The sequence below is a fragment of the Vipera berus genome (genome assembly GCF_964194415.1).
Source record: "Vipera berus genome assembly, chromosome: 3".
NCBI lineage: Eukaryota > Metazoa > Chordata > Lepidosauria > Squamata > Viperidae > Vipera > Vipera berus.
Window position 1 is genome coordinate 23,684,040 of NC_138204.1, and position 27,103 is coordinate 23,711,142.

The window sequence follows — 27,103 nt, forward strand, 5'->3', positions numbered from 1 at the left end:
TTAAATGTCAATAGGTGATAGCATCTGGCTGACCTTGTCTTGGATCTAAAGATAAATAGAGTTAAACATCATTAGTACTTCAGGTAGGCTAGGCTGGAAAGTGAAAAGAAACATCACTGCACATCTTCATAGTATTACTAAAAAAAACTTTATGAGTATATCCCGTTGAAAACTTGAGCTTCATTCAGATGCATCCTTACCTTTTAAACCTAAGTACTTGTCAGACTGCTTATTCATATTGATTGATTGAATAAAGGTAAAGGTAAAGGTTCCCCCACACATGTGTGCTAGTCGTTTCCAACTCTAGGGGCCGGTGCTCATCTCCATTTCAAAGCCGAAGAGCCAGCGCTTGTCCGAGGACATCTCCGTGGTCATGTGGCCGGCATGACTAGACGCCAAAGGCGCATGGAACAGTTACCTTCCCACCGTAGTGGTCCCTATTTTTCTACTTGCATTTTTAAGTGCTTTCAAACTGCTAGGTTGGCAGAAGCTGGGACGAGTAACAGGTTGATTGCAATTATTTTTCCCCTGCCCCATTGTAAGAAAACAAATAGCTGCCAGATTTGCTTTAAAAAACGGAAACATAGGCAAAGATCTTTTTCTTCAAAACCCTTAGTTATACATTTGATAGCTTCCCAATATAAACTTTTATTTGACAGAATGGATCAAGACTTTTTAGTGTTAATAGAAATCCAGCAACACATTTAACATTGTGACATGGATATGACTAGATATGACTAGAAATGGAATGTGTTTTTATGCATACTATTGATAGTATTTTGCAGAGATATGTGGAATAACAAGATGGGTCAAATCACATATGAGCCAAATCCTACTCATTTAAAGGGACTTAGTCTGACTAATAAGCAAGAACATATTTGATGTCCACAAAATTCCTCATATTGTTTTTTTTTCTAAGTGAGCACTAATTTACATAACTAGACTAGCTGGAAACTGAGAAATCCCTTTGAAATGGAGCAACTTTATGATGAAATAAAAAAAAATCTACTAATCTAAAATAATGCACAGAGATAATGCATGGCTGCAGAAGATTGGAGATTTGTGAAGGTAGTTTTTATAGTTACAAGGACATTGTTTTTACAACTAGGGAGGGTGATTCTTTATTTTTCTTTTGCATTTACAATATTTTCAGGGCTTACTGATAGGAGAAAAGAAAGATGTTCAGTTATTTTACTGACTAAAAATTAAAAAAAAATCTTGAGTTTCTTACAGTTCTCTGAATAGTTCTCTGAACAGTTCTCAACATCATAGCTGCTTAAATTCTATTTCACATTGGTTTAAAGAACATTTCATTTGCCACATTTTGTGGAAATTCTCAACAATTTTCTCCCACATTATTTTAACTCTTTCCAGTTTTATAATTGGTATTTGTCAAAAATGAACATTCTCAACATGTACCAATGTCCAGGCAGACTGGTGTGAACCTTGCATCTTCCTCATTATGGCACTTTCTTTAGAATTCTTTCTCAAAAACAGGACTTTATAGGCATTAAATTGAACCTTTGGCTGCTGAAATAGTGATAATATATTTTTTAAAATGCCACAATAATGCTGAATATAGTTAGTACATTATATGTAAATAGCATATTTTCATAGCACGACAAAATTATCATTCAGAGGTATCTTTTAGACATATAGGCTATTTTCTCTAAAGTTAAAACATTTTTTTTTAAAATGTTAAAAAATAACCAACCAAAACTTTAAAATCAGAAAAATCAGAAAATAGAATCATATTCATCAAGAGCAGTGTGAATTCTTTTCTGCAAGCCAGGATCTTACAATAAGTATTGTGGATGATCTGGAGAAATATTGGCTACACAACTTAAACTGAGCAACTTTTTTTCCTTTTCTGGTTATCAGAGGCTGCAGAAAGAAGAAAACGGAGATAAGAGCTGATGCAGAAGGCAGAGCTCGGGCAGTTATAAAGGAAGACTATGAGAAACTGGGACCAATAAAGTAAGTCACAATGGGAATAACAAACATCACAAGAAAGAAGACGAAATTACCGTATTTGGAAAGGATGTGAGATATCACATAGATGCATTAGAATGGTAACATTTCTATTCAGTCACATTTAACATCATAGGTATCTGCAGGTCAAAAAAGTTATGATAGTGGTTGAGATGATGCAGTGGAAGCTGTGCTATTTTTTAATGTGCAATATGTGTTTAAATGTCTTTATTTATTTATTTATTTATTTATTTATTCGGTTTATATACCGCCCTATTCCCAAAGGACTCAGGGCGGTTTACAAGGCAAAATTTAAAAACAATCCAATATAAAATTAAAATAAAATTAAATTAAGTCTAGCCGCAAAAATTAAATCACAATTTAAAAACATTAAACCCCTCAGTCCAGACCAGATAGCTCAAAGAGCCAGGTTTTTAGGTCCCGGCGAAATGAACGAAGGTCGGGGGCAGTCCGGAGTTCCGTTGGCAGTTGATTCCATAGGGCAGGCGCACCCACAGAGAACGCCCTCCCCCTGTGGATTGCCCGTCGGCAATCCTTGACCGGCAGTACCCTGAGGAGGCCCTCCCTGTGGGAGCGCACAGGACGATGGGAAATTGACGCTGGCAGCAGTTGTTCCCTTAGATAATCCGGGCCCATGCCATTTAGGGCTTTATAGGTCATCACCAGCACCTTGAATCTCACCCGGAGGGCAACCAGAAGCCAATGCAGCTCGCGGAGAAGAGGTGTTACATGGGAGTATCGGGAGACTCCCATCACAACTCGCACAGCTGCATTCTGCACCAGCTGAAGCCTCCGAGTGGTCCTCAGGGGCAGCCCCATGTAGAGAGCATTGCAGTAGTCTAGCCGGGAGGTCACGAGCGCATGGGTGACTGTGCGTAGCGCATCTCGGTCCAGATAGGGCCGTAACTGGCGCACCAGGCAAACCTGGGCAAAAGCCCCCCTGGCCACGGCTCCTATATGATCTTCCAAACTGAGCCGTGAATCCAGGATGACACCCAAGTTGCGGGCCCTATCAACAGGGGGTAACACCTCACCCCCCATAGTTAACGATGGAAAAGATTGGTTAGTCTGAGATGCCGGTATGCACAGCCACTCAGTCTTGGCAGGATTGAGACAAAGCCTGTTTCTCCCCATCCAAAGCCGGACCGCTTCCAGGCAACGGGACATCACGTCGAGGGAATCACTGGGTTGGTTCGGGGTGGAAAGAAAAAGCTGGGTATCATCAGCATACCCCACCCCGAAACCCCGAAACCACTTTGTTTATGATTGTATATCTAGGTCAGAATTAAGGACCCTAGAATTAATTTAATCTGATGTCAGTAATGTCATCTAATAATGGGGATTTTTCACAAATTTCAGATTTGAATGCATATCATCTGCTGCACTTAACCCTTTTACAAGAAAAATCATTGTAGTGATAAGAATGTTCATGAAATACAGATTCTCCTATGGCTTTTCTGTTTCTGTTTTCATGTCTTCTTTTCATTGATGAAGACTGCTTAGTTGGAGCCATGCTTCGAGAGCAGATTTCAAATGACAGAATCAGTTTGAAATATTGTAGCTATTGTTGTGTTTAATTATCTCTACTAAATTATTTAAGTAAAGAGTGAGCTAATTCTTTAATTAGCTAGTCCATTGAGTTTTGAAAATTTGTAGCTCAGGGCACTCAAGAACAATCCTAAAGTAATAAATGATGTCCTTCATAAATTATCATGTATATAATGATTACAAAAGCTGAAAAACGTCAGCCCACATAATTAGAGGGCTGTTCTATATATTATTCATGGAGATCATTACTTTCACTTTTCCTCTTTAATAAGGTAGTTAGCTCGTGCAGCTTCAGTAGTTGTGTATTGCATCTATATTTATGCATTCTCAGATAGAATAATAAAAGGGACGTTTTCAGAAAAAGCCAGACAACCTTTTTAATTATTCACTTCCCTCAAATTTTTGTTGTTTTTGCTTTATACTTTTACCTTTATAAACCTGATGTTTAAAATCTGTGTATAGCTATTGCATAGATACTGCAAAAATAAGGTAGGACAGATTACCCAAAAAGCTGCTTATAAGATTTCATCATTAAGGGATGGTTATGCAAGAAATTAGTTTTCCACTCCACCATTCAAGTGATTATAAATCAGAAACCTGCAAAATGTCACCGAAAAAAATCAAAGGCCTTTTACTGTTTTAAGAATATAAAAACTCCATTAAATCAGCCCCTGCCAATTTGATTAGCAATTCCAGATTTCTTTGAAATGGCTTCTGTTTTTTGTTTGTTTCTTTAAATCTATTGATGGTTTTCTGCTTTTATTTATTTATTTGCTTTTGATGCTTTGGTTGCCTTTAGAGTGTTTTTTGATGCTGTGGTTGTTTAGTAATGAATCTCCTTTTAAATACTCGGTTATACTGCCCCTTCTCAACATCCAGCAACTGAGATTTTAACTGATTATTAAATTAGACTTTTAGTACACAGTGTTATATTTAATATAACCAAATTAAATTTAAATTGTTTTTGCATTCCTGGAAAACAATGCATATATGGAACAAAGCAGTTTCTATTTCTGACTCTGACCATTATATGCTACACTCCTATATGAATCTTGAAACAAACATACTCTCCATGTGTACAAAATCTATTTATTGAAAAACAAAGTTCACCTTTCAGGGTACTATCATCAGCCATTGATGTATAAATCACAAAGCATTTGAAAATATAGGTCAAAATGTACACACAAAAAGGCAGCAAGATAGTGGTGGGATGCAAATATGTGAACAACTGGTTCTCTGTGTGGATGCCCTTCCAGAAGTCCATTCTGGGCCTGGGCAACAAAAATTAGCTACCGGTTCTGCTGAACTGGTACGAACTGGCTGAATCCCACCACTGCACCACGATGATTTAATGCATCAAATTTATCTGTACCTGCCAATTTATCAGTTCTCACTGTCTAGCCAGAGAATAAGTTTTCCAACCCACTCTTAAAATACGGGCAGGTTCATAAAGTCCAAAAACATCATTTTGAATTGTGCATGGAAACAATAAGCAGCCAAAGTAATCAGTAGAAGATTATCTCCATTGCCACAAGTATATTGGCATTGTATTCCATATCTATTATAATTTCTTAATAGCTTCAAGGGCAGTCTCATTCATAGCACATGACAATCATTTAATGTGAATATAACCAAGGTATGGAACATCATGACAAACTTATTTCAGATATAAATATAGGCAAGACTCCTTTCGGTTGAGTGTCCCAGAGATATCCATTCATGTGTCTTGGCAATAGTATGGAAATGGATTGCTGATGCCTTCTTCTGGAATTGTTTTGACTTCCTAATTTTGTTCTCATGGTTCTGATTCTTATATTGTCAAAGCAAAAACATCCAATGTTTGCAGTGTTGACACTTATCTAAACCAGACATGTCAAACACAAGGCCCGGGGGCCGGATCCGGCCCGCGAAGTGGTTTCATGTGGCCCGCGAAGCCATCCTGGATACAGTGAGGGAACGGCCCCCACTGCCTTGGCCCTGGCCCAGAGACCCTCCTTCTGCCAGAGACCCTCAGATCTGTCCCACTCCTGCCCAGGCCCCCGTAGGCACTCTTGATGCCAATGATGTAGAGCTGGCCATGCCCACCCAGTAGGCCACACCCACTCTAGCCATGCCCACCCAGTAGACCACACCTACCCTGGCCATACCCACCCGGCCCCTTGAGGGCAACCGCAATGCTGATGCGGCCCTCAATGAAATTGAGTTTTGACACCCCTGCTATAAACAATGGGCTTATAGCCAGGTTTTACTCCAATCAGAGCAAGCTGCATGTACTTCTCAGTTTTGCCACTACAGTAGATGTCATTAGATGTCCATTCCCACCATACCTTGAAAAAAGTTTAAGAGGTTAAAAAACCGATGGTTTCCAAACAAAAAATAATAAAAAAAAGATTTATAAAACCAAAAGTTTTCCGAAGTTATCCTTCTTTTATGCCTCAAGTCAGTTTTAATTTCCCCAAAGCTTAAACCACCACTTAAAGTTCAGGAGGGAGGGGTAAGGAAACCCCCCCCTTCCTGGAGCTAAGGGCTTTGCTGTTGAATGCTGTTTCCCAGAACCGCTATTTCCATTTATAGAGAGATAAGGAAAGTAGTCTCACCCAGATCGGCTGTTTTGCCTTCCGCTTTAAAAATTCGTTGTCTCTGACAATCATCTGCTTCTGGAAGACCACATGGGTGGGGTCAGTCTTTCTTCCTGCCGGTCCCAAGGGCTCCTTTGAATCAAGCAGGCCAGCTATCACTGGCCCTTGATCTGCAAATTTTCAACCTTTGGCCAGTCGCCTCTACGGGGCGACTTTCGGTCCTATTGGACTCCCCAGCTGGTAGAAATCGGGCTTGGGGAAGGGAGATTCATTCCCCAGTGCCCATCTTGCAGCGACGTCACCGGAAACTCTCCCCATCGATGCCCTTTTGAAATTCTACCTGGGAATTGATGGAGATTGCCCAATCTTTTTTCATCTAGGACACGGGTGTCAAATTCACCACGTCATGTGATGTGATGCGACGTATCGCGAATCTTTGTGCATTGCTGCCAATGGGGTGAGGGCGGCTTTGGTATGATGAAACCGGCCCGCAGGCCAGCAGTTTAACACCCCTGATCTAGAAGCTGGGTCTGTTTTTCCCCTGGCCTATGATTAGTGAAATGAAAGATCAAAATGACCTTCCCTTCCCCATCTCTCTCTTTCTCTCTTGTGCTTTCCTGTCTTCAAAATGTAGTATAGATAGAAGTCAGGCTTTCCTATCTTCATACATTTCTGAATCTAGCTTTTACCTCAGATGTAATAAGCATCTGTTAGCATTTGCTGACAGCTGCACTGAGCCTATAATCTGCATCCAAGAGGGTCACATAATGAACAGTCTTTTTTTAAAGAGGGACACACAACATTGTTCCTCAGAATTCATTCAGCATTCTCCTTATATTTGAGAGCACATCCTCTAACATGGGTTCCTGCTGAATTCAAGCCACCAAGAGAAACCCATGTTTTCCATTTACCATAGATCCTGGCTGAGGAATTCTGGGAGTTGAAGTCCACAAGTCATAAAAGGGCCAAGTTTGAAGACCCCTGGCCTAGACATTTAAACAACTGGAAAGAGGCAGACTAAAAATTAAGATCCCCAGGAATGGCACATTCCTGACCGGAAGCTAGAATAAGGGTTAGGGAAATTGTAAGTATTCAGGGAAGGCTGAAATGAGGTAGAATAATTTGTAGTTCAGAATGTCTCAGGGTTGTCTGTAGCAAAGCAGGGCAATCCATCATTGCACAACTCCTTTCTTTCAATTACTATGTTGCGACACTCTTGCAGAGCATGGCTTGCATACTGGATAACTGCATGCTCCATGAAAGCTCATCTTGTTCCTTGCTTAAGAGTGAATAACAGGCTCAGCAGTTTGCTTTCTACTAGTAATTACCTACCACCAACTGAGCTCTTAACACCATTTTTAAATTTTGCCTTCCTTTACCTAGAGTTATTTTTAAAAAATCAGGGAATCGAGTTGTGTTAACTGTTTTGACTGGCTATAGTGCAGGTGTCCTATTAATCATTGTCTTAGCCTGTTGTGTGATGTTAGTGCATTGATATAATTGTTTTGGTTGCTTAAATGTTGTATGAATACAACATTGGGTCTTGTTGAGGTTTTGTGTTTTCTCTGTGTCTAGATGAAAATAATGGCTGATCAGGGATTTAACTTGCTTTATGAATATACTGTTGATTTTGCTAAAACTGGGGTTGTGCGACCCATTTCTAAACCTCACTTATTTTCCAATTTATCCAAGGAAACTTAAGAGAGGGATAAAATGAATTCATTCATTCATTCATTCATTCATTCATTCATTCATTCATTCATTCATTCCCCTTGTAGAACAGTTATATACAGTATTTCTCAGTGGTCACTCATTTAAATACTACCCAGGTCTGGCTCTGCTTAGGTTTTCATAATTAGCCCAGGTCAGCTGCTGCTGCTGCCTACTCAAGACCTTCCAGATATACATAAGCCATTTCAGACCTCAGTTCCTCAAATGGAATAAAAGTGTACGTAAGAAAATTCATGTTTGTTTGTACTGATATCACATTATTTGAATGCCCGAAGGTAGATTATATCCATGTTTATGTACAACCAAGATTCAAATAAGAAGGTGTAGTGGCTCTTGGCAATTGAATGGAGAAATTGCTGGAGGTTTCTTGGCAGCATTTCCGGAAGTGATCTTTTGCTGCCTTCTCCTTATAGCTAAGAAAAGTGACTGGCCAAAATCACCCAGTTGGCTTCATGTTTAAAGCAACATAAAAGCTCAGATTCACCCATGCCTAATCCAATAAACCAAACTGACTTTCATTATACAACATAACTATATGTTACATAACATATGAATAACATTTGGAGTTATATTCATTTCATAGGTTTTTTCCTGCATTTTATTGACTTTCACATGCAAAACACCTTAAATTATTTGTTCCTCTTCATGTTTCTTACCATTTGCTATTTCAGGCAAATATTTAAAGCAATGCTTAATTTTATTCCAAAACAGGTTTGCAGAGCAGGCAGTGTTCGTTCTCTTCTGTTTATTTGCCATCCTGCTATTCTCCAGAGATCCAAAATTCATCACAGGTTGGGCAAGCTTATTTAAACCAGGGTAAGCTTTTACTTTTAGTTTATTTGAACTCATTCAGGTAAATAGGAGATTTAGGAATGCTGTCCTTTACTGAATGGAAAATTTAACCAAATGTTCACATATTTTTTGAAAATATCATTCTAATTTGACTTTAACAACAACAACAACAACAATTTTGCTGTAAAACATCTATCAGGTTAATGCAGCTATATGGTGATTTGAAAAGTGAAACCATGCTTCCAATTTTCTCTGATAACACACTTTATAAACTTTGTTGGGATTGAATTGTATAATCCACTGACCTCAATTGTCTTCAAAAACAGCATGTATTGCATTTTAAATCTTTTTCCTGTATCTAAGAAATTACGTGATGCCAAATTTTGATGATGTCTTAGTTGAAGTTCCCAGATCTACCTCTTCTTTGCTGTGTTTGTTAGAGAAAGATGGAAATTATATCTCATTATGCCCAAAGGGCATCATGTAAGGGAGAACTGTCATATTTCATGTATCAGAGGAAAGAGTCATAGGTTTTTCTTTTTTATTTCCACCTAGATAATGGTTGTATTGTAGGATAATACTTTACATGGAAATTAAACACCTGGTATATCCAATTAAAAGCAAACTTGCTATCTAGAAATTGAAAGACTTTTACTTAAGGCTCCAGAGCAAAGACTGGCAAACTTCTAAAGACTACACTTAATATTTGCCAGGAGGGTATTTGAATTTTCATCATGCAGTGGACAGGGCCAAGATTTGGATGCTCACCTGACTTTTGGAAAAGTAGTTTTTTTATATTGCTAAGATAGGCTAAGCCTAATTTCCACTTCAACCCTGTATTGAAAAAGCTGCATTGCTACACTTGCTTTTTGAATCCAGTTCAAAAGCCAGTAGGGGGTTTCAATGTCCTACATCCACATTACTTTCAGGATCCTCTATTACTGTACAGTCATCCTACTCTTCCAGGTCTTTAACAAGGCATATTCACTGGGTCCCCTACTGGATATATGGTATCTGATTCTGAAATTCTTTGGCCTGTACATGGTGAAATAGCCTAGACTCTTCATTTTAGAATATGATTATTTCAATTATTGTACTCAAAAATTTGTCTGTTATCAATAATCACTCAATGATTAAAGACTAGGCTTGATTAAAAAAAATAAAGGATTCTTGTCAAGCTTTCTCTAATTTGTAATTTTAGGTTCCAAATTATTTTCTAATTTATGGCAATAATTTGTAGGTTTTTTTTAAAAAAGAATAATTATAAACTATAAATGTTCATTAAACCTGATGTAAAAACTTATTCTTTGACAAAATATGATTTGCTTACATAGAATCTTCTTTCCATTTCTGTTAGGTTTGTCTCAGATGCAGTTACTGGAATCACAATAGTGATAATACTATTCTTCTTCCCAGCGAAAAAGCCATCTCTTAAATGGTGGTTTGATCTAAAAGGTACGTTGCTGGTTTATCAAAGTTTGCTCTCAAGTGTCATATTTTTGAGTTCTCTCTAGATTATGTTGTGACACTGGTTTCCACAGCCCCATAGAAAACATTGATTGATAGGTTTCTAATTTTTAACACATTTATCCTATGGAGGATTAAAAATATTCAACTAGGCAAACAGGGACAAGGGACAACATTTACTGATGTTAGAACTGTGCCTCACATTGGACTGAAAAAAAAATAGGTTCCTTGGAGTGCACAGAGGCTTTCACATAACACCTTTCAGCACTTTGAAAACAACTGTATCTTTCCTCAAAATAATGTGGTTGCTTTCTATTATGTCAGGCATGTCAAACTGCCGGCCTGTGGGCCGGATGCATCACATTGAAACTGCACCCACCCCACTGCCGGCAATGGGGAAAAAGTCCCGATACGTTGTGCGATGTCACATGATGTTGCAAGTTTGACATGCCTGGTATTATGTGATCCCGGGGGGAAAAAAACCTCATTGGGCTTAAAGATTAGGCAGATGTTATGCATACCCAAACATGTTCTGAAGAACCTTGAGGAAGGAAGGACAATGAAGATCTGAAAGGGGTAACCACCAATGAGTTCATTGATAATGTGTTCTGTCAGGTGCCAACTTCTCTGTACACCACAAATCACCATGTTCTCTGCTCTCTTCAGCACAGATTGTAGAGGGCATTGGAAGCAATGACTATTGAAAATCCTCACTCTAGTTCCTCAAATTGTTTGCCTTCCCACGCCTTTCTTTCCAACAGCACCTGTTCTAGTGATGTATATAGACATTGACTAATTTATAGACATTTGGATAAGTAATACAGAGACAATATTGCAGAAAATTATTTTACTTGGCTAACTTTGTCCTCAGTATAAGGATATCATTTGAGAACTATAGTAATGACAGAAAACAGCTATTTCAGTTGTTTTGTGGGGTGGATATAATTTGGATAAATACATAAATACACAAATGTGCTTACTCTAGTAATAAGAATCCTGTTAGATGTCAGGATGCCTTGTTTTGCAAAAATCCATTTATAAACCTTTTCTGATAAGATTTGGATTATTTGTTGCCATAAGTGTTATGTTTGAACTATGAGTGGAAAATTAACCCTTTAAATCCAAAGTGTAAACTATTTTTTTAAAATGCCCACTGTTGCATTAGATTTTTTAAATATTTTTTTTATTTGAAATAAGCAAAAATCAAGTCCAAAACCTTAAATAGCAAATAAATAATAAGCATACGATAAAAGCAAAAGCCACAAAAGTGATTTCAAAGACAAGTGTAAAAATGTTGCTCATACATAGTCAATATTTCTGCTCTGATATTTGTATAGACAAAGGTCATTAGATAAATATTGAAGTTACAATATATCTGCACGCTATATCCTAAAATATATATTACTTGACTAAAGGGATAAGGTTACAGATTGAATTCGTTAGATTTTTCCATTTTTTCTTTGCAGCAAGTGTTGAATCACATTTACTGGAAGAAGTTTATTTATCAATTTACACATGCATTCATCCTTTGTTTGACCAGAAATTGCAATGTGGTAGATTTTCTGATCCATATTTTTCATAATCTGAAGTTGTTTCAGTAAAAAATGCTCTTATATATCATAGTGGTATAAGTCAGGTTTAATTATCTGGTATTCTTCAGACACTACATTATTGCTCCTTGTTTCTAGCCAAAATGGCCAATGATTGAATAGGCTGATTGAATGGGTGCTGATTATGGAAATCATAACCTATCATATTTGGAATGCAACAGTATGGTTGTGTACGAAATGAATTAAATGACATATTTTTATTTTCTTTCACTTCTGTGACTTTTAAGGCCCAATCAAAGTATTTCTTTTCAGGGTTTCTGTAAATCTGAAATGCTGGTATTAACATTACCATTTATATTATACTGAAAAGCCTTGTCTTCCCAAGCATTTGTATAAAATCAATTCCTGGTTCATTGGTCTGTGAAATTTTGATTCATATGCATAAAATTTCATAAATGGATTTCTTTAATGGAAGTTAGTTTATGACATAAGAGATAGCCATTACAACAGGAAAATAATTCATAATTTAGCATCATGAACTCAGCTCCTATCACCCCTCCCCTCCCCCCTCCCCCCACCGGCATAGCCATGAGGATTCCAGAGGATTTGCTCTTATATTTGCTTAAGCACTGCTTATCATGTTGCCTGAACTAGGAAATCATAGTTAATATTAACTAGTTTATTTGAAAGCTTGAGGCTTGGCAAAAGATGCAAAAACAGCTGCATGTATTATGGTTGCCTTGAATTTGGAGAAGGGCAAAAGACGTCAGCTTAGCTTTATCTAGGCTCCTTCACATGTTAAGCTATTATTTAGGGTAGCCTATTCAAACCTGGTGCCCTCTACTACATTGAGATTACAGTTTCCAGAACTCCTATACAAATTGATGATTCTGTTTGATTTATTTCTTATATTTGATATATTTGACCCTCTAGACCAGTAGTTCTCAACCTTTCCTTCACCATGGCCCCCCTTTAAATACCTGTTGTGGCCATGGACCATGGCCATGCACTCCAAAGACTTAACTCAAAATTTAAATCATAACATTTCTTCAAGCCTTCGCGGACCCCCTGTGACAACATTGCAGATCGAACCACTGCTCTAGATATATACAAAAGAAAATCAATTTGTAATAACTTTATTATGCAAATATGCAGAAAGGATACCAGTTTAAGGCTACACTAGACTACCCATGCCCCCTGGGTCATCGTTTCAAAAATATTTCTTTACCTAAACAGAGAAACGGTAGGATCATGGACAGGCGAAAAAAGCAGTAGCAGCGGGAGCAACTTCTAACTTTCTGCTGGCCTCCCCATTGTCTTTGCTTGTGGGAAGCTAGCATGGAATGTCAGAAATCCCAATCACTGACTGTGGCTACAGTACTGCAGTGACTACAACATTGTGAATACAACTGGTTTGAAGATCCTTGAAATTTCAATTACAAGGAAATAACGGGTCCTGGATTTTGTATGCATTGTTTTAAGTTAGCAGATTTAAGGTACCTCAATACAAAAAAAAGTGCTATGTTGGGACTGTAACTTCCATCATTCCTAACCACCTTTATTCCTGGGCTGACTGGTTAAGGATGCTGGACTTGTACTTCCAAAACATCTGGATAATCCCAACATATCTGGAGGCTCTAGGCTGGGAAGGCTGCCATAGACTATATTACTAATTTCTGTCCTTCTTCATTACAAACCTTTTCATCTAGCATCAAATGTTGAGAATAAACCTTTGCTAACTTGGAGCAAAGCCCAAGAAAGCGTGCCTTGGAATATAATCCTGTTGCTTGGAGGAGGGTTTGCAATGGCAAAAGGATGTGAGGTACGTCTGTTAAAGTTCAGCCTGTGAAACATTGTGTCTATGTGTCTGATCTTCTATAGGCACTATTGTGATATATGACTTTATATTATATTATGCTACATGCACATACCGTGGCCTGGTTCACACGTTATACTAAATTCAATGTAATTGGATCAGTGTGTGTATGAAACTGGCCACTTTATTTGTTTATTTGTTTGTTTATTCAATTTCTATAGCTGTGCAACTCAACCAAGTGATAAGGCAGCATAATATAGTTTGTTTAACTAGCCTGGAGACTAAAACATATGAAGAATGGCTCCAGGACCTGGGTTTGGCTAGTCTAAAGAAAAGAAGAAACGGGTGACATGATAGCAGTATTCCAGTATTTGGGGGGCTGCCTCAAAGAAGAGGGGGTCAAACTATTCTCCAAAGCACCAGACAGCAGGACAAGAAACAATGGTTAGAAACTGACCCAAAAGAGAAGCAACATGGAATTAAGGAGAAACTTCTTAACAGTAAGGACAGTTAACCAGTGAAACAGCTTGCCTTCAGAAATTGTGGGCGCTCCATCGCTGGAGGTTTTTAAGAAGAGACTAGACCAGGGGTCAGCAACCTGCAACAGTGAAAGAGCCACTTGGAACCGGTTCCCTCACAAAAGGAAAAACTGGGAGCTGCAAAAAATGTGTGCACATGCACGTACATGCGCGCATGTGCAAAACAGGGTTTGACTGAAGAGTGGAGCCAAGGCAAGATATGCACCTACCCTGCATATTTGAATTGATTGGTTGAACTTTTTTAGTCCCACTTTTTTTTTGGACTGCACATGGCAGAGAACTGGGAGCCACAGGAGACGTCTGAAAGAGCTGCATGCAGCTCCGGAGCCGTGGGTTGCAGACCTGTGGACTAGACAGTCACTTGTCTGAAATGGTATAGGTTCTCCTGCTTGAACAGGAGGCTGGACTAGAAGACCTCCAAGATCCCTTCCAGCTCTATTCTATTCTGTTCTAGCTAAAAATCAATTTGGTTTAGTGGTTAAGATACTTGGCTAGAAGTGGGGAAATTTGAGTTCTAGTCCTGCCTTAGGTCCAGAAACCAGCTGGGTGACTTTGCTCACTTGCTTTTTTTTAGCCCTAGGAAGAAGTTAGTGGCAAATAACTAGACAGGGATTTGTTCATATAATTGCTAGGAGTCATATTTAGCTGAAATGCAAAATAAATAGATCATAGAAAATTCATCATATGAACCTGAAGGGGAAAAAACTATAGTGACTGCTTAATTGAAAACAACCACAGATGTTGGTAATAATTCAAAACACAAATGTGCACGTCTTTTACAATTAATTATCTGGTCCCAAGAAGCTTGGATGTCTTTATTATCCTAATAGTATAAAGAGGTATTTTGTCACACCAACAATATATGAGGCAGTAAATATAAAGGGTAAAATGGCTGCCTTTATTCATCTCCCTGGTCCTCCTGGCTGGTGTCCTCCAGGGTTGCCTGTCAACTGTCAGTTAAATGATTTGTCCCAAATGCTGTCATTGCATGATAAGAACTGGAGATTTTTAAGAGTTTAAATATTATTGATTCTCTTACATAACTTTGGGGAATTTCTTTTCTTGCTATAGGAATCAGGTTTGTCTGTCTGGATTGGAGGTCGTCTTGACCCTCTAGAGAATCTCCCTCCTCCTGTGGCTGTAATTCTCATCACAGCAGTCATAGCTATGTTCACAGAATTTGCCAGTAACACAGCTACAATCATCATCTTCTTGCCTGTCTTGGCAGAACTGGTAAAAAAAACTCATATGTATCTTTGGAACAGCTTGCAGCATTACCTCTCTTTTCTCTTATCAGTGAGGAGATCTTGGCCCAGGCAGTAGCCAGCAATAGCTGCCCTTACTGTCATTTTTTCTTCTGGGTTGCATTATATCCTTGCTTGTGGCAACCTTTTTATGATAAGCACATTTGTAGAAGCCTTTTCATAGGACTTGGAACTTTGAATTTGTGTAGATCTCCATTGAATCTGAGGAGACTTCAGAAAGGGAGTTCCTTTTCTTGATGATCTTATTTTGATGATCTTATTTTAGAGATCCCATGAACATGATGCTTTCCTTGAATTATTCTGTCAAGTAGGTTCATATGGAATTATTTAGTGAAAGCATGTACAAAATGCCAGATACTATTCATTTATTAAATTTATTTGCTGCTTATCTTGTTCCTGCAAATCTGGGTGGCTTACAATAAAACAATATTATAAAAGATTAAAACAGTAAGATAATAAATACATTAAAATTAACAAAGAAATAGCCAAGTTGGTAGGGGTATACAACAGAATAGAAATGGGATCTTCTAATCCAAAAACCAGTTACAGGATGATAGATTTTTAGTCCTTTATGGAATGTCAAATGGGTTGGAGCAAATCTCATATCGGAGAAATATGATGCTCCACTGGTTGGTGCTGTGACAGAAAAAGGTCTTCTCCTGGAAACCCCCCCCCCCAGCTGAAATTCCTTGGCCAATGGGGTCCACAGCATGCCCTTATTACTGGTGCAAGTGAGGTGGGCCAATTGCATTGGGCTGAGATGGTTCCTCAGTTGATCTAGAGTCCCATGCCACACAGGGCATTATAGATAATAATATTTTGAATTGGACCCAGAAGCAAACTGGCAACCAGTGCAGCTCACATAATAGAGATGGAGAGATATATCTTCAGTCCTTCATCAGAGATATGTAATTCACTAATAAATTTTCATTTAAAATCCCTTTATTTTTAATTTCTGCTTTTCAAAGGCCATTCGTTTGAAGGTGAATCCTCTCTACTTAATGATACCAGGAACTGTAGGATGCTCTTTTGCTTTCATGCTTCCAGTCTCTACACCCCCAAATTCCATTGCTTTTGCTTCTGGGCATTTGATGGTGAAAGACATGGTAAGTTGCTTTATGAGGTAATTACTACTGTAGCAAAATTACCAAATATAGAGGAAGATGGATATTTTGGCCCCATAGGCCCAGATAGTTTGCAGTACCACATGTCAACGTAGTTACCATTTCTTTTATAGATCATTTATCATATGAAACTTAAAATTAGTTTAAAGTGAGAGATTAAAAAAAATCAGTAGAAAATGGGTACAGGATGCTCTTTTGCTTTCATGCTTCCAGTCTCTATACCCCCAAATTCCATTGCTTTTGCTTCTGGGCATTTGATGGTGAAAGACATGGTAAGTTGCTTTATGAGGTAATTACTACTGTAGCAAAATTACCAAATATAGAGGAAGATGGATATTTTGGCCCCATAGGCCCAGATAGTTTGCAGTACCACATGTCAACGTAGTTACCATTTCTTTTATAGATCATTTATCATATGAAACTTAAAATTAGTTTAAAGTGAGAGATTAAAAAAAATCAGTAGAAAATGGGTACAGGTAGGTGTGCCAGATAGAGATTTCAAGCTAGTGGTAAGGGATATGTTTACATTTGAATTGCATACAGCTAGTATTTTGAATTTACCATCAAATTTGTGGGGAGAAAAAATGGGTGGATGGTTTTGTCGTCGCTTTTGAAAAGAAAAAAAACCCCTATGAATATTATGAAAAGTTCCTTTCCAGGCTCTTTATCTGAAATTTGACTGAAGCATGGGAAGCTAGGGAGGCTACAGACAGCTGGAGAAATTATTTTCCAATGAAAGACAAGACATTCATCATACATTAAGGGTGTTGGAAATATTTCCAATTCTAATCATTTTGAATTCTAAGAACTTTGAAATACTGTTCCCCGAGTTTCAAGTACTTCCATAATGACTGGAGAAGCTCATTATGTAAAAGATGTTTTGTATTAAATCCAATTGCCACACTTCTTCCATGAGAATTTCAGATTTATTGTTCTCTCATCTGCCAAAAAAGAAAAAATTCTAAAGCAATTTCTCTGTCACATTGATAAATCTATTCATCCGACACTAGAATTCATTTGTTTTGTTTTGTTTACATTATAATACACATTTAAGAAAGAACTTAATTAGCAATGATTAAGCAATGATTAACTTCTCTCTCATTTCCCCAATCTTCCTTCATAGCTTTGATTTGCACCACAAAGGAAACACGTACAGTATGATATGACACGGCATGTAACTCTGCCTGGTAGCTGTGTATTTTACTTAACGGAAGACATCATAGCTTTATAGCAGTGGAATACAACTAGTGAAAAGAGCATAGGGGAAAAAACAATTAACAATTCTTCTCTTCCCCCTCATTTCCAGCTTCCCAATTTAGCTACCAGCCTGTCATAAGTATAGAACTGTTGAGATGGAGTCCTTGGACTTTCAAAGACCATGTGTTTACCAAAGGATTCTGAATAAATATGCACATCTGTATAAAAGTATTATTTCTCTTTTGGATTGGTTAAAGAACATAAAGGGCTGAATATTCTTATGCTAATGAACCAGTTCTTACAAATTTCCCCATAATTTGTCTGAGGTTAAAGTAGAGTAATTCATTGGCACGGTTGCACATGAGGCAACAATTTTAGGAAGAAATTGAAAAAAAGGAATTCCAAAGCACTCCAAAACCAATTCATGACCTATGAAGCAACTCACAATTTATGGAGCACATCCTGTCATTATTATTTCTATGATCTTTGGAGGCCATTAATAATAACAAAGAAAAACTATGACCAAAACCTATTGCTTATTTCTGCCCAAACTGCAAGATGGTTCCTGTGTTCTATGATTATGCAGAGATTTCCATTTTGTCCACTGCTATCCAAATTCACTAAAACGTTGTAAGAATATAACAGTAGACACCAGCTGGAACTTTTGCAGAAGTACATGAATCATCTCCATATCTTTTGTAGCTACTACACACCTTGCTTTTTAGAGACATAGGGGTTCAGTGGCTTAATGATGCTGGAGATGGTCTTTGCTTAGTGCAGAGGTTCCCAACCAGGGGTGCTTGCATCCCCTGTGGGTGTGAGATGATATTCCAGGGGGGTGCAAAAACTTGGCTTTTCAAAATTAGAGTATATATGCATAATTTGTTGCTGTTATTTCGAACTTTTATAAAGAGTATGAGAATATATCAGAAGCGTTTTAGGAGTGCGGGGTATAGAAAAGATTGGGAGCCACTGCTCTAGCGGTTCAAATCCTAGCACTGTGTGTTGGGGTGAGTTCTCGTCACTCATCTCAACTTTTGTCCATCTAACCATTCAAAAGTATGTTCTATGCGAGTAGATAAATAGGTACCACTTTGGTGCAGCGACGAACTGGTGCTATGTGAAAGCACTCAGATTCCTTTCGGCTCTGAATCTTCCCGGTCTCGGTGCCCATTTACAAAGTGGCCCCAAGTAAGGGAGGGATTACTCTGAAGGAAGAGTTGCTCATCTCTCTTTCTGGTGCAAAACCAGCTCGCCCTGCTGTGGCATACCTTGGGAAGTGTGAGTGTGTCCTACAACAGACCTGGTAAATTGGAGATCTCCTGGCTAATGTAACAACACCATATGATGACAGTGATGATGAGGATGATGAAGATGATGATGATGATGAAGAAAAAGAAGATACAAATTCACCATCAGTCAATTGTAAAAGGCAGCTTTACTTAGAACAGCTTCTATTCTGCGACAATATCTATAATACCACCAAACATTGAGATCTGCCTATCCCAGGTCCTTGGAAAGGACTCGATAGGTAGACAAAAATGCTAAACCCAGTCTGAACATTTGGATGACTGTGCAGTGAACCACAATATTAACAACCTTGCTATATATATACAGCATTAGGAATGCATCCAGCAATATAGTATGGCTGTATTCCAGCCAGAGCAGAGACATTAGCAAGTGAGGTCTAAACAGATAATCCTGGGAAAATTATTCCTTGGATTGGTAAATATCTAGTTTGAGCTTTGAGCAAGTAACTAAAAACTGTCCCATTTTATTAATGATCAGGTTTGCAGGACCTGAGGATATTAATTTATCATTGTCTTGTTTTAAAATAGAAAATAGTACAGTAATTATTTGCATATTAATCTTTTAGCAGCTCATTATCAAATATTCATTAAAAAACACCTTCTCTCTCCCCTCATTGCCTAAAATGCACATTTTCCACATTAACTCATTGAACACATTTCTGTACTATCACTGGAATTTAACTCACCATGAAGTTCTTGCACTGAAATATTCTTGGCTTCCTTGATCAGGAAACAGTGTCTGAAATCCCATGCTTAAGGCAGTTGCACAGATGATTTTCTGGAAGATGAGATGGGAAGCTATTAATGAAAACAAATAGCACAGATTATTTTGATTTAGTTCTAAGAGTTCTAAGTTAAGATGGATGTATTTCAACTGAATATTATTAGAGGAAATATCCTAATAACACACACACACACACACACACACACACACACACACACACACACACACACATCCAACTCCAGAAGAAAATATTTGGTATGCCATTGAATCTCTCTCCAGACCAAGGTTGAACAGCCACTAGTACCGTAGGTCATGGAGCTCTAAATGTCTTAGATTGATGACTTTTAAAGCCTGCTTCAGTTTTCTAAGTCTGTAATGACCCATTTTCTCCCTTTGCTTTCTTTCCTTACAGGCTAGGACTGGCCTATTGATGAATTTGATGGGAATCTGTCTTCTGAGCTTGGCCATCAATACTTGGGCTATGAGCATTTTTCAGCTAGGCAGCTTTCCTTCCTGGGCCAACATCCATACAGGAAATGCAACCACCGTAATGGGAGATGCTCAAAACATTACTTTGAACTTAACTATCAATAAACTAATATAATTATTACTTAACTATAAGTAAAGCAACTTTATTGAGATTGGGTGAGAAAACATCTGTCCTCAAATCTGAGCACTAAATTAAATCAATTTTGAATGCAGGTATGCATGGAAAGACATACTGCGGATGTGCCTGCATCATAGGACCATCAAGTACTTTTGTTTGTTTTTTACAAATCTTTGTAAATGTTCATTGATTATTTGAAAGACATAAAAGACTTTTATTTTCATTCAAAGAATTATCAAGTAGCTCTAGATACGCCTAGTCTTTCACTGTTTGAGGCCTGGAAGATCTTTTACCATCTTTCCTTGTTCAAAGAAAGGTGATTATTTTACTTTACTAATGATGATCATTCCCTAAATGCAGAAATATCTGGCTATTTAATGTAGGAACATATTGCCATCTGAATACAGAAGCACACAAGCAATTTAAACAATGTATCTTCCCTTGAATCACAAAGCCTATTGTAAACTATATATTTTCTGCCAGATACAGCCAGAGCAGGTTATCAAAGCAGAAATGTTTTTTAAAAAACATATGACCTTGTTTGACTAGGATGGTGACAACTTGGTTTAATCTGTGGTTTTTAGAAGAATCCAGGAGGACAGGTAAATTATAAATCCGAGTTGTTTTGAAAGATAAGAAAGATAAAATGGAAAAGGAATGGGTTTGTATGTATGTGCAAATATGGGTGGGAAAGTATTGAATATAATAAGAAAGAAAAGTGTTTACCATCCTTATTTTCTATGTGATATTTATTGACCACTTATAAATAAAATAGTCATAATAAGGCCAAATAAGGCTACTCAGAACTGGCAGGACAGCCAATTCTGTTGAACATTGATAGGAATTTATAGTAAAGTAAATGCTGTTATGTTCTTGGGCCAGGGTTTCATTTCTCAAAATTGTTGAAAACATTGATATGTGTTAAAGGGCATGTCAGTAGATCAATATTCTTGACTTGGTGCCTTTTATGTCTGTTTCTTGAGGCCAAAGTACCAGTGGTGGGATTCAAATATGTGAACAACCGGTTCTCTGTGTGGATGCCACTTCCGGAAGTCTATTCTGGGGTTGGGCAACAAAAAATTAGCTACCAGTTCTGCCAAAGAGGTGTAAACTGGCTGAATCCCACCATTGCAAAGTACTTATTTTGTTTTTTTTTATTTTGTCTGAATACGTACACTCTTTCCTCCCAGAATTACACACTTAGGGATTTTAATTATATTATTGATAAATTCTATATGTGCACGGTGATCTCTAAACCATTTCTCCACTGATATAAACTCTGAAGTTAAGCTGTATGGAAGAATTGGATATAGCATCCCAGAAAGTTGCTCTCAAATTGTAGTATTTTATGTGATAAAAAGGGACAATTGCTAAATATATGGCTAGAGAGTAGTCATTAGACATATAATTAATGTTAATTGCACGTAAATATGAGCAAAATGAAATTATGTAGGGTTATTGCCATGGATATGTCCATGAAGTTTAGGACACAATGTTCAAGTTCAAATGAGTCCTGCAGAACATAAAATGTTGGGTGCCCACAAGTGCCACACACAAGCTTATTAGTCCAGTAAATGTTAAACAATAAACTGGAGGAAAAAAGTTAGGAATGCAGACTTTCTTAATTAAAATTATCCTTTCACAAAAAGCAATTACTATAAAAAATTGTCAACAGTAAGATTATGAAATGGGAGCCTAGCCAGTTCTAGACCCTACCATGTCTTATTTCAGGCTTGCTAGATTCTTTCAGTGTGTTCTTGATCCCATTAATGGCAGGAACTTGAGGTAATCCAAAATAAAGTGGAAAGTAAAGCTGAATATTGGTCTGCTCTCATTGAAAAGTACCATTAAGCTTAAGAGATCAGTTACCCTTAGCATCATTCTAGATTTTTACAGTAGGCAGCAAAGTATATGAAGGAGATCTGAACTGGTACTAAGGTTTGTTTTGTACTGTTGTCCTCTAGAGCAGGGCTTTTCAACCAGTGGTATGGGTACCACCTGTGGTACATTGGCACCTGGCAGGTGGTATGCGGCCATCCTAGAAAAGTGGTAGCGGGGGAGGGGAGTGAGCTGAATTGGTGGTAGCACCGCACAAGCCTGAGCGAGAGATGGCTGGATCTGCAGGGCTGCCAGGGCTCAGCAGAAGCGCCAGGATCAGTGCCAGGCTCCAGCTGGAGCTCGGCACTGATCCTGGCGCTTCTGCTGAGCCCAGATGAAGCACCGATCAGCTGGAATGTTGCAGCATCTCCAGGGTCTTGTGATTTACATTCAGATGCTTGGCAACTGATTCATATTTATGATGGTCACAGTGTCCCAGGGCCGTGAAGTGACCAAAACCTGCTGCAACCACCCAGCAGACAGGGGGAATAAAAACCAAACACCCCTACCCCATCCCTGCTGCCAATCCTCAACAGAAATGCTCACAACAATGAAAACCTCAGTAAAGGAGGAAGAGCGCCACCAGGCGGGCAGGCAGGTGTCTTGCTCGGCTGTGGCTTGGGGGGCACTTTTTTCAATGCCATTGTAACTTTGAACAGTCACTAAGCGAAATACTACCTGTACTTCATCATTTCCCCCCCTCCTTTTTTTTGAGTCATCAAGTTTTTGACATCTTGCTAGGTGACTGGTGGTACTCGGATGTTGCCATATCCTAAAAGTTGTACAATGGGTGAAAAGGTTGAAAAACTCTGCTCTGGAGTGTGTTAAATTCCAGCAAATTCACTATCTGACTTCATATAGAATAAGTTAGTATGCTGGGTATAGGATAGAGCGGTGTTTCTCAACACTGAAGAGGTATGGACGTCAACTCCCAGAATTCAGTTTCCCATGCTAGCTAGGGAAATCTGGGAGTTGAAGTCCACACATCTTCAAGTGACTTAGGTTGAGCAAAACTGGAATAGGGTGTGACTTCTTTTTAGATGTGTCATTGTTCACTGGAGAAATTTATCTGGTATGAAGTAAAGTGACAAAGCTGACGTGGTAGCATTAGTTATTGATAGCATCATACCTGAGAATGCTTTATCACAGATCATAGTGACCATATGTGCCAAATCATGAAAATGGTAAAAGTTCTGATTGTTGATCTTCTCATGTCCATTAGTCTTTTGTGGGGAATTATTTGTTGCTTGGATTTGAGAGATGGATGTTAAAATCTGATCAGTTTTTTATTGATTGATGATCTGTGTACTTTCAGTGAAAGTGTTTGTGTATGAATATTGATTCCAATCAACACTTTAAACCTGATTCTGTATTATATTATTAAAAATGTATGTATAAGAAATGGACCTTAAGCAATTATAAGATCGATGTTGAAAGCATGCTTTGGAAAATATAATATAAGGAATTGTGCTGAGAGGCTGTAAGGAAGTTCAGCCATGAATTTTTGCTATGATTAATTTTGTTATTCCTTGCCTAGACTTAATTCAGGATTTGTTTCTGGAGCATATGTGGCCTTTCTTACTCTTTCTTGTTAAGGTTCATGTTATTATAAAAATTATATTAAATCAACATCACCAATATGAAAATAGGAAAAGGTCAAGCTAAAATCATTGACATATAACCACCCAAGCATCACAAGTACCCAAGATTAAATGAAATAACTCCAGATACCTAAGGTGCATAACTGTGATCACTGAGACATTCTGTGTTTGTGAGTCACAAGGAAGGGATGATCCTTAGATTTTTTTTCCATGAACATGATGTATTGTCCAAATAAACTTTTCTATTAATTCCCACACTATAAAACAATATATGTCGACTAAGCTAGTTATACAGTATAATTGTAGAAGATCTGGGCTGAAAAAATCCACTCGATGGCAGTGGTTGTCTGAATTTGTGCAGGTTGGATCTGGTAGCCTTAAGGGAATGAAATATTTTTGCTAAAACTGCAAAACTGTATTGATTTTTTTGACATAAGTATTATGAAGCTTCTAAAAAAATACATAGAAGAAATATAACTGATAAATCACCATGCTTATAAATAACTGATAAAAACAATAAAATCATTGCTTTAAAAAATACTGAGGCACCAGTAATGTCAGCATTTTGAATGACAGAACTTATTCAACACCCTTCTTTGTTAGCTTATATTATGGCTGCCATGCACCTCTGACTGGGGAACAAAATTTTAAGTATTGAAATTTTTACTTCTATAAAAGCATGCATGGAAAATAAACTAGCTATTGAATGTTTAAGTATTGGGCATGATTACAAATGCAACCATTAAAAAACACACCTTAATTTGGTCTCTATAAACTTAGCATCTGTTTTTTCAGGAATTTTGCATCTATCATACTGTATAGCTTTTACTTTGAAGAGAGTGGGCCCACCTATTTTTAGTTATGGGTGCAGCTACTTCTGCCATGTTGTGTTTGTTGTATGTGCTTGCCCAGATCCTAAAAAAATAAAGGCTTCTGTGATCAAGCTTGATTCTTGGCAGTGTAATTTATTTGGTAATAATGTATTTGACATTCCTTTCTTCTAAGATGTGTTTTGTTTTCCTTGCCTTAAAGAAGCTATGCAAGTACGTCTTCCTTTTTTAAAATATGCTTTCCTGCTGGAGAATTTTGAGATTTGTATTGGTTTGAGCCTCAAGATTGCCTTCCCTTAAAGGGTCCTTATCTTGCTTTAAATGTTATATATTAGCTACTGAACAAAAGGAAGCACTATGCACACACTTTCATCCTTATTGTGATTCTTAGACATAGATATTCTTCATGCTAAATGTTCTATGTTCAACCCAATGTTTAACTCTTGAACCCACAAGCTTAACTATGTGATGCATTTAGCTTTACAGTCATCTTGGCCTGTAGTCAGTAGCTTACAGAAAAGGTCAGTAGGGATGTAACTGGTTGGGTAGTGCCTTCTATTGGTCAGTAGCTAATATAACATTTCCCTGTCTAGCCAACAAGTCTGTGCTATCTTGGTGGTCTCCCATTCAGGTATTAATCAAGTCCAACTTTGCTTAAATTTTCAACATCAGCCTAGGTTGGCTAAGTGCTGCCAAAGTTTCTCTACCATATGACTTATGATGACTATTGAATGCTCTATAATGCAGGATATAGAAACATTTGGAGACACATACCATAATAGCAAGCATTCAGGAATGGTCACTTTACCAAACAAGTATTATCAAAACAACACATAGAAATTGCACTTCCTTGAAACATGACCAGCATTTCTACTATTATAAAGTTTAACTCCTGATCTTCTTTCATCCATTTTAACCTCTTGGAAGCTGGATTAAACTTCTTGGATCTACATGCACTGTGAAATTATCTTGGCAACAGCATGGAAATGGTTTGCCATGGCTGCCTTCTGGGGATGTCTTTCTGACTTCCCAGTTTAGCATATGGTTATAGGATTTCTGGGGGTCTTCTATCTGAGTACTAACCTGGTTGGACTCTCCTTAACTTTTTTGCAATCATTTTATATAGTGAATATTTATTTATTTAAGTGATTGATATCATTGCCAGTCACATCTATCCGACCCAGTAGAGTGGGGAGGCAAGGAATGTTGCATATCCTGTCCCATAAGGAGATACATCAGGCGGGACCCAGAAGAAGGGTTTTCTCTGTGGTGGCTCCTTCTCTCTGGAATATCAGTCCCCCAGAGCTTAGACTGGCCCCCACTCTAACACTCTTCCGGAAGGCCCTAAAGATCTGGTTCTGCCAGCAGACCTGGGGAACCCACAGCAGGCTAGATACCATTAAATGGTTAGTTTGAATGTGTTGTGGCCAGCATGGGATGGTGGGCGGTTATGGAGTGTTTTTATATCTGTGTTAAGCCAGTAGGCAGCAATATAAATTTTCTAAATAAAAATAAAATAAATATTGCCACTCATCCTACTAAATATATTCCTCTGCAGCTAACAGCAATTAACCACAGTAAACATATAAACTCCCTTTTTATGACCCTATAATTCCTCATTTTTTTTAAAAAAAAAAAATTTTTAAAAAATTAAACCATCACATACCAGATCATACAATAAGCCTGTAAATCTCAAGATCCCTGATTATTTTACATTTCTAGGTGATTGGGTCTTTTATCTCCTAAAAAATTATCTTTTTAGCATAACTATTCAACCATTAGCTTTAAAACAATTGACTGATGTGACTTAACATTAATTCATCTTATTGTTATGACACAACCACCCAAATTAGAGACATGACTTTTAGTTGATTATTTGAGATGTTCCTATCTAAACAATGGAAATAATTGCTAGTTTGTTTTATGATACACACTGTTGCTTTGCATTTATACTCATAATAAAGTGACCTCTGGTCACAATGCAGAACAATGTGCATTTTCAGGCAGCATTGTAGTAAAATTACAGCTTTGGCCACAAGGAGCCAGTATTGTGTTATACAGCAGTATTGTGTTAATAATACCACAGAATATATTTTTTTCACATGCTTTAGAGTAGACAACACTCCAGCAGACCACCAAGATCACTGATGAATTACTCAAAGGAGAGCTGCTGTTTAAAAGCTTGTGCTCTTTCTCTCTCTTTTTTTTCTGAACAAGAACCACCATAAGATGCTTTGATTAACATTTTCTAAAAAGTTTTTTGTACAAACATTTTCACTAGTCATCAACCAGAGAGCAAATAAATGAGTTCATGAAGACACATGCATTGAACATATCAACTGCAGAAATTATTAAGATGTGTCTCTGAATCAGGGATCTGAGAATGTTAACACTAGATCAAGGATGACGACAAACAAAACGTTTTGCAATTACTAGAATTCAGGTTTGGAGAAGTCTATTACAAGCTTGCAAATGATGGGTTTGCATTCACCACAGGAGTAGGGGTGCAGAGAGAAGAACTCTATGCAAGCTCTATTCTCTGCAGCTGCCTAT

At 37.8% G+C, this 27,103-nt stretch overlaps 1 protein-coding gene across 1 annotated transcript in view; it reads left to right on the forward strand.

Moving 5' to 3' along the window:
- SLC13A3 (solute carrier family 13 member 3) overlaps positions 1–20,238 on the forward strand; it is a gene marked incomplete at both ends in the record, with an annotated part of 49,117 nt that extends 28,879 nt beyond the window's left edge. The window contains 7 exons of the mRNA XM_081323907.1: positions 1,882–1,977; positions 8,562–8,666; positions 10,000–10,097; positions 13,369–13,481; positions 15,086–15,247; positions 16,248–16,385; positions 20,047–20,238. Coding sequence (XP_081180033.1) covers positions 1,882–1,977; positions 8,562–8,666; positions 10,000–10,097; positions 13,369–13,481; positions 15,086–15,247; positions 16,248–16,385; positions 20,047–20,238 — 904 coding nt within the window. The remainder of the gene's footprint in view (positions 1–1,881; positions 1,978–8,561; positions 8,667–9,999; positions 10,098–13,368; positions 13,482–15,085; positions 15,248–16,247; positions 16,386–20,046) is intronic.
- Positions 20,239–27,103: the final 6,865 nt, after the last annotated feature.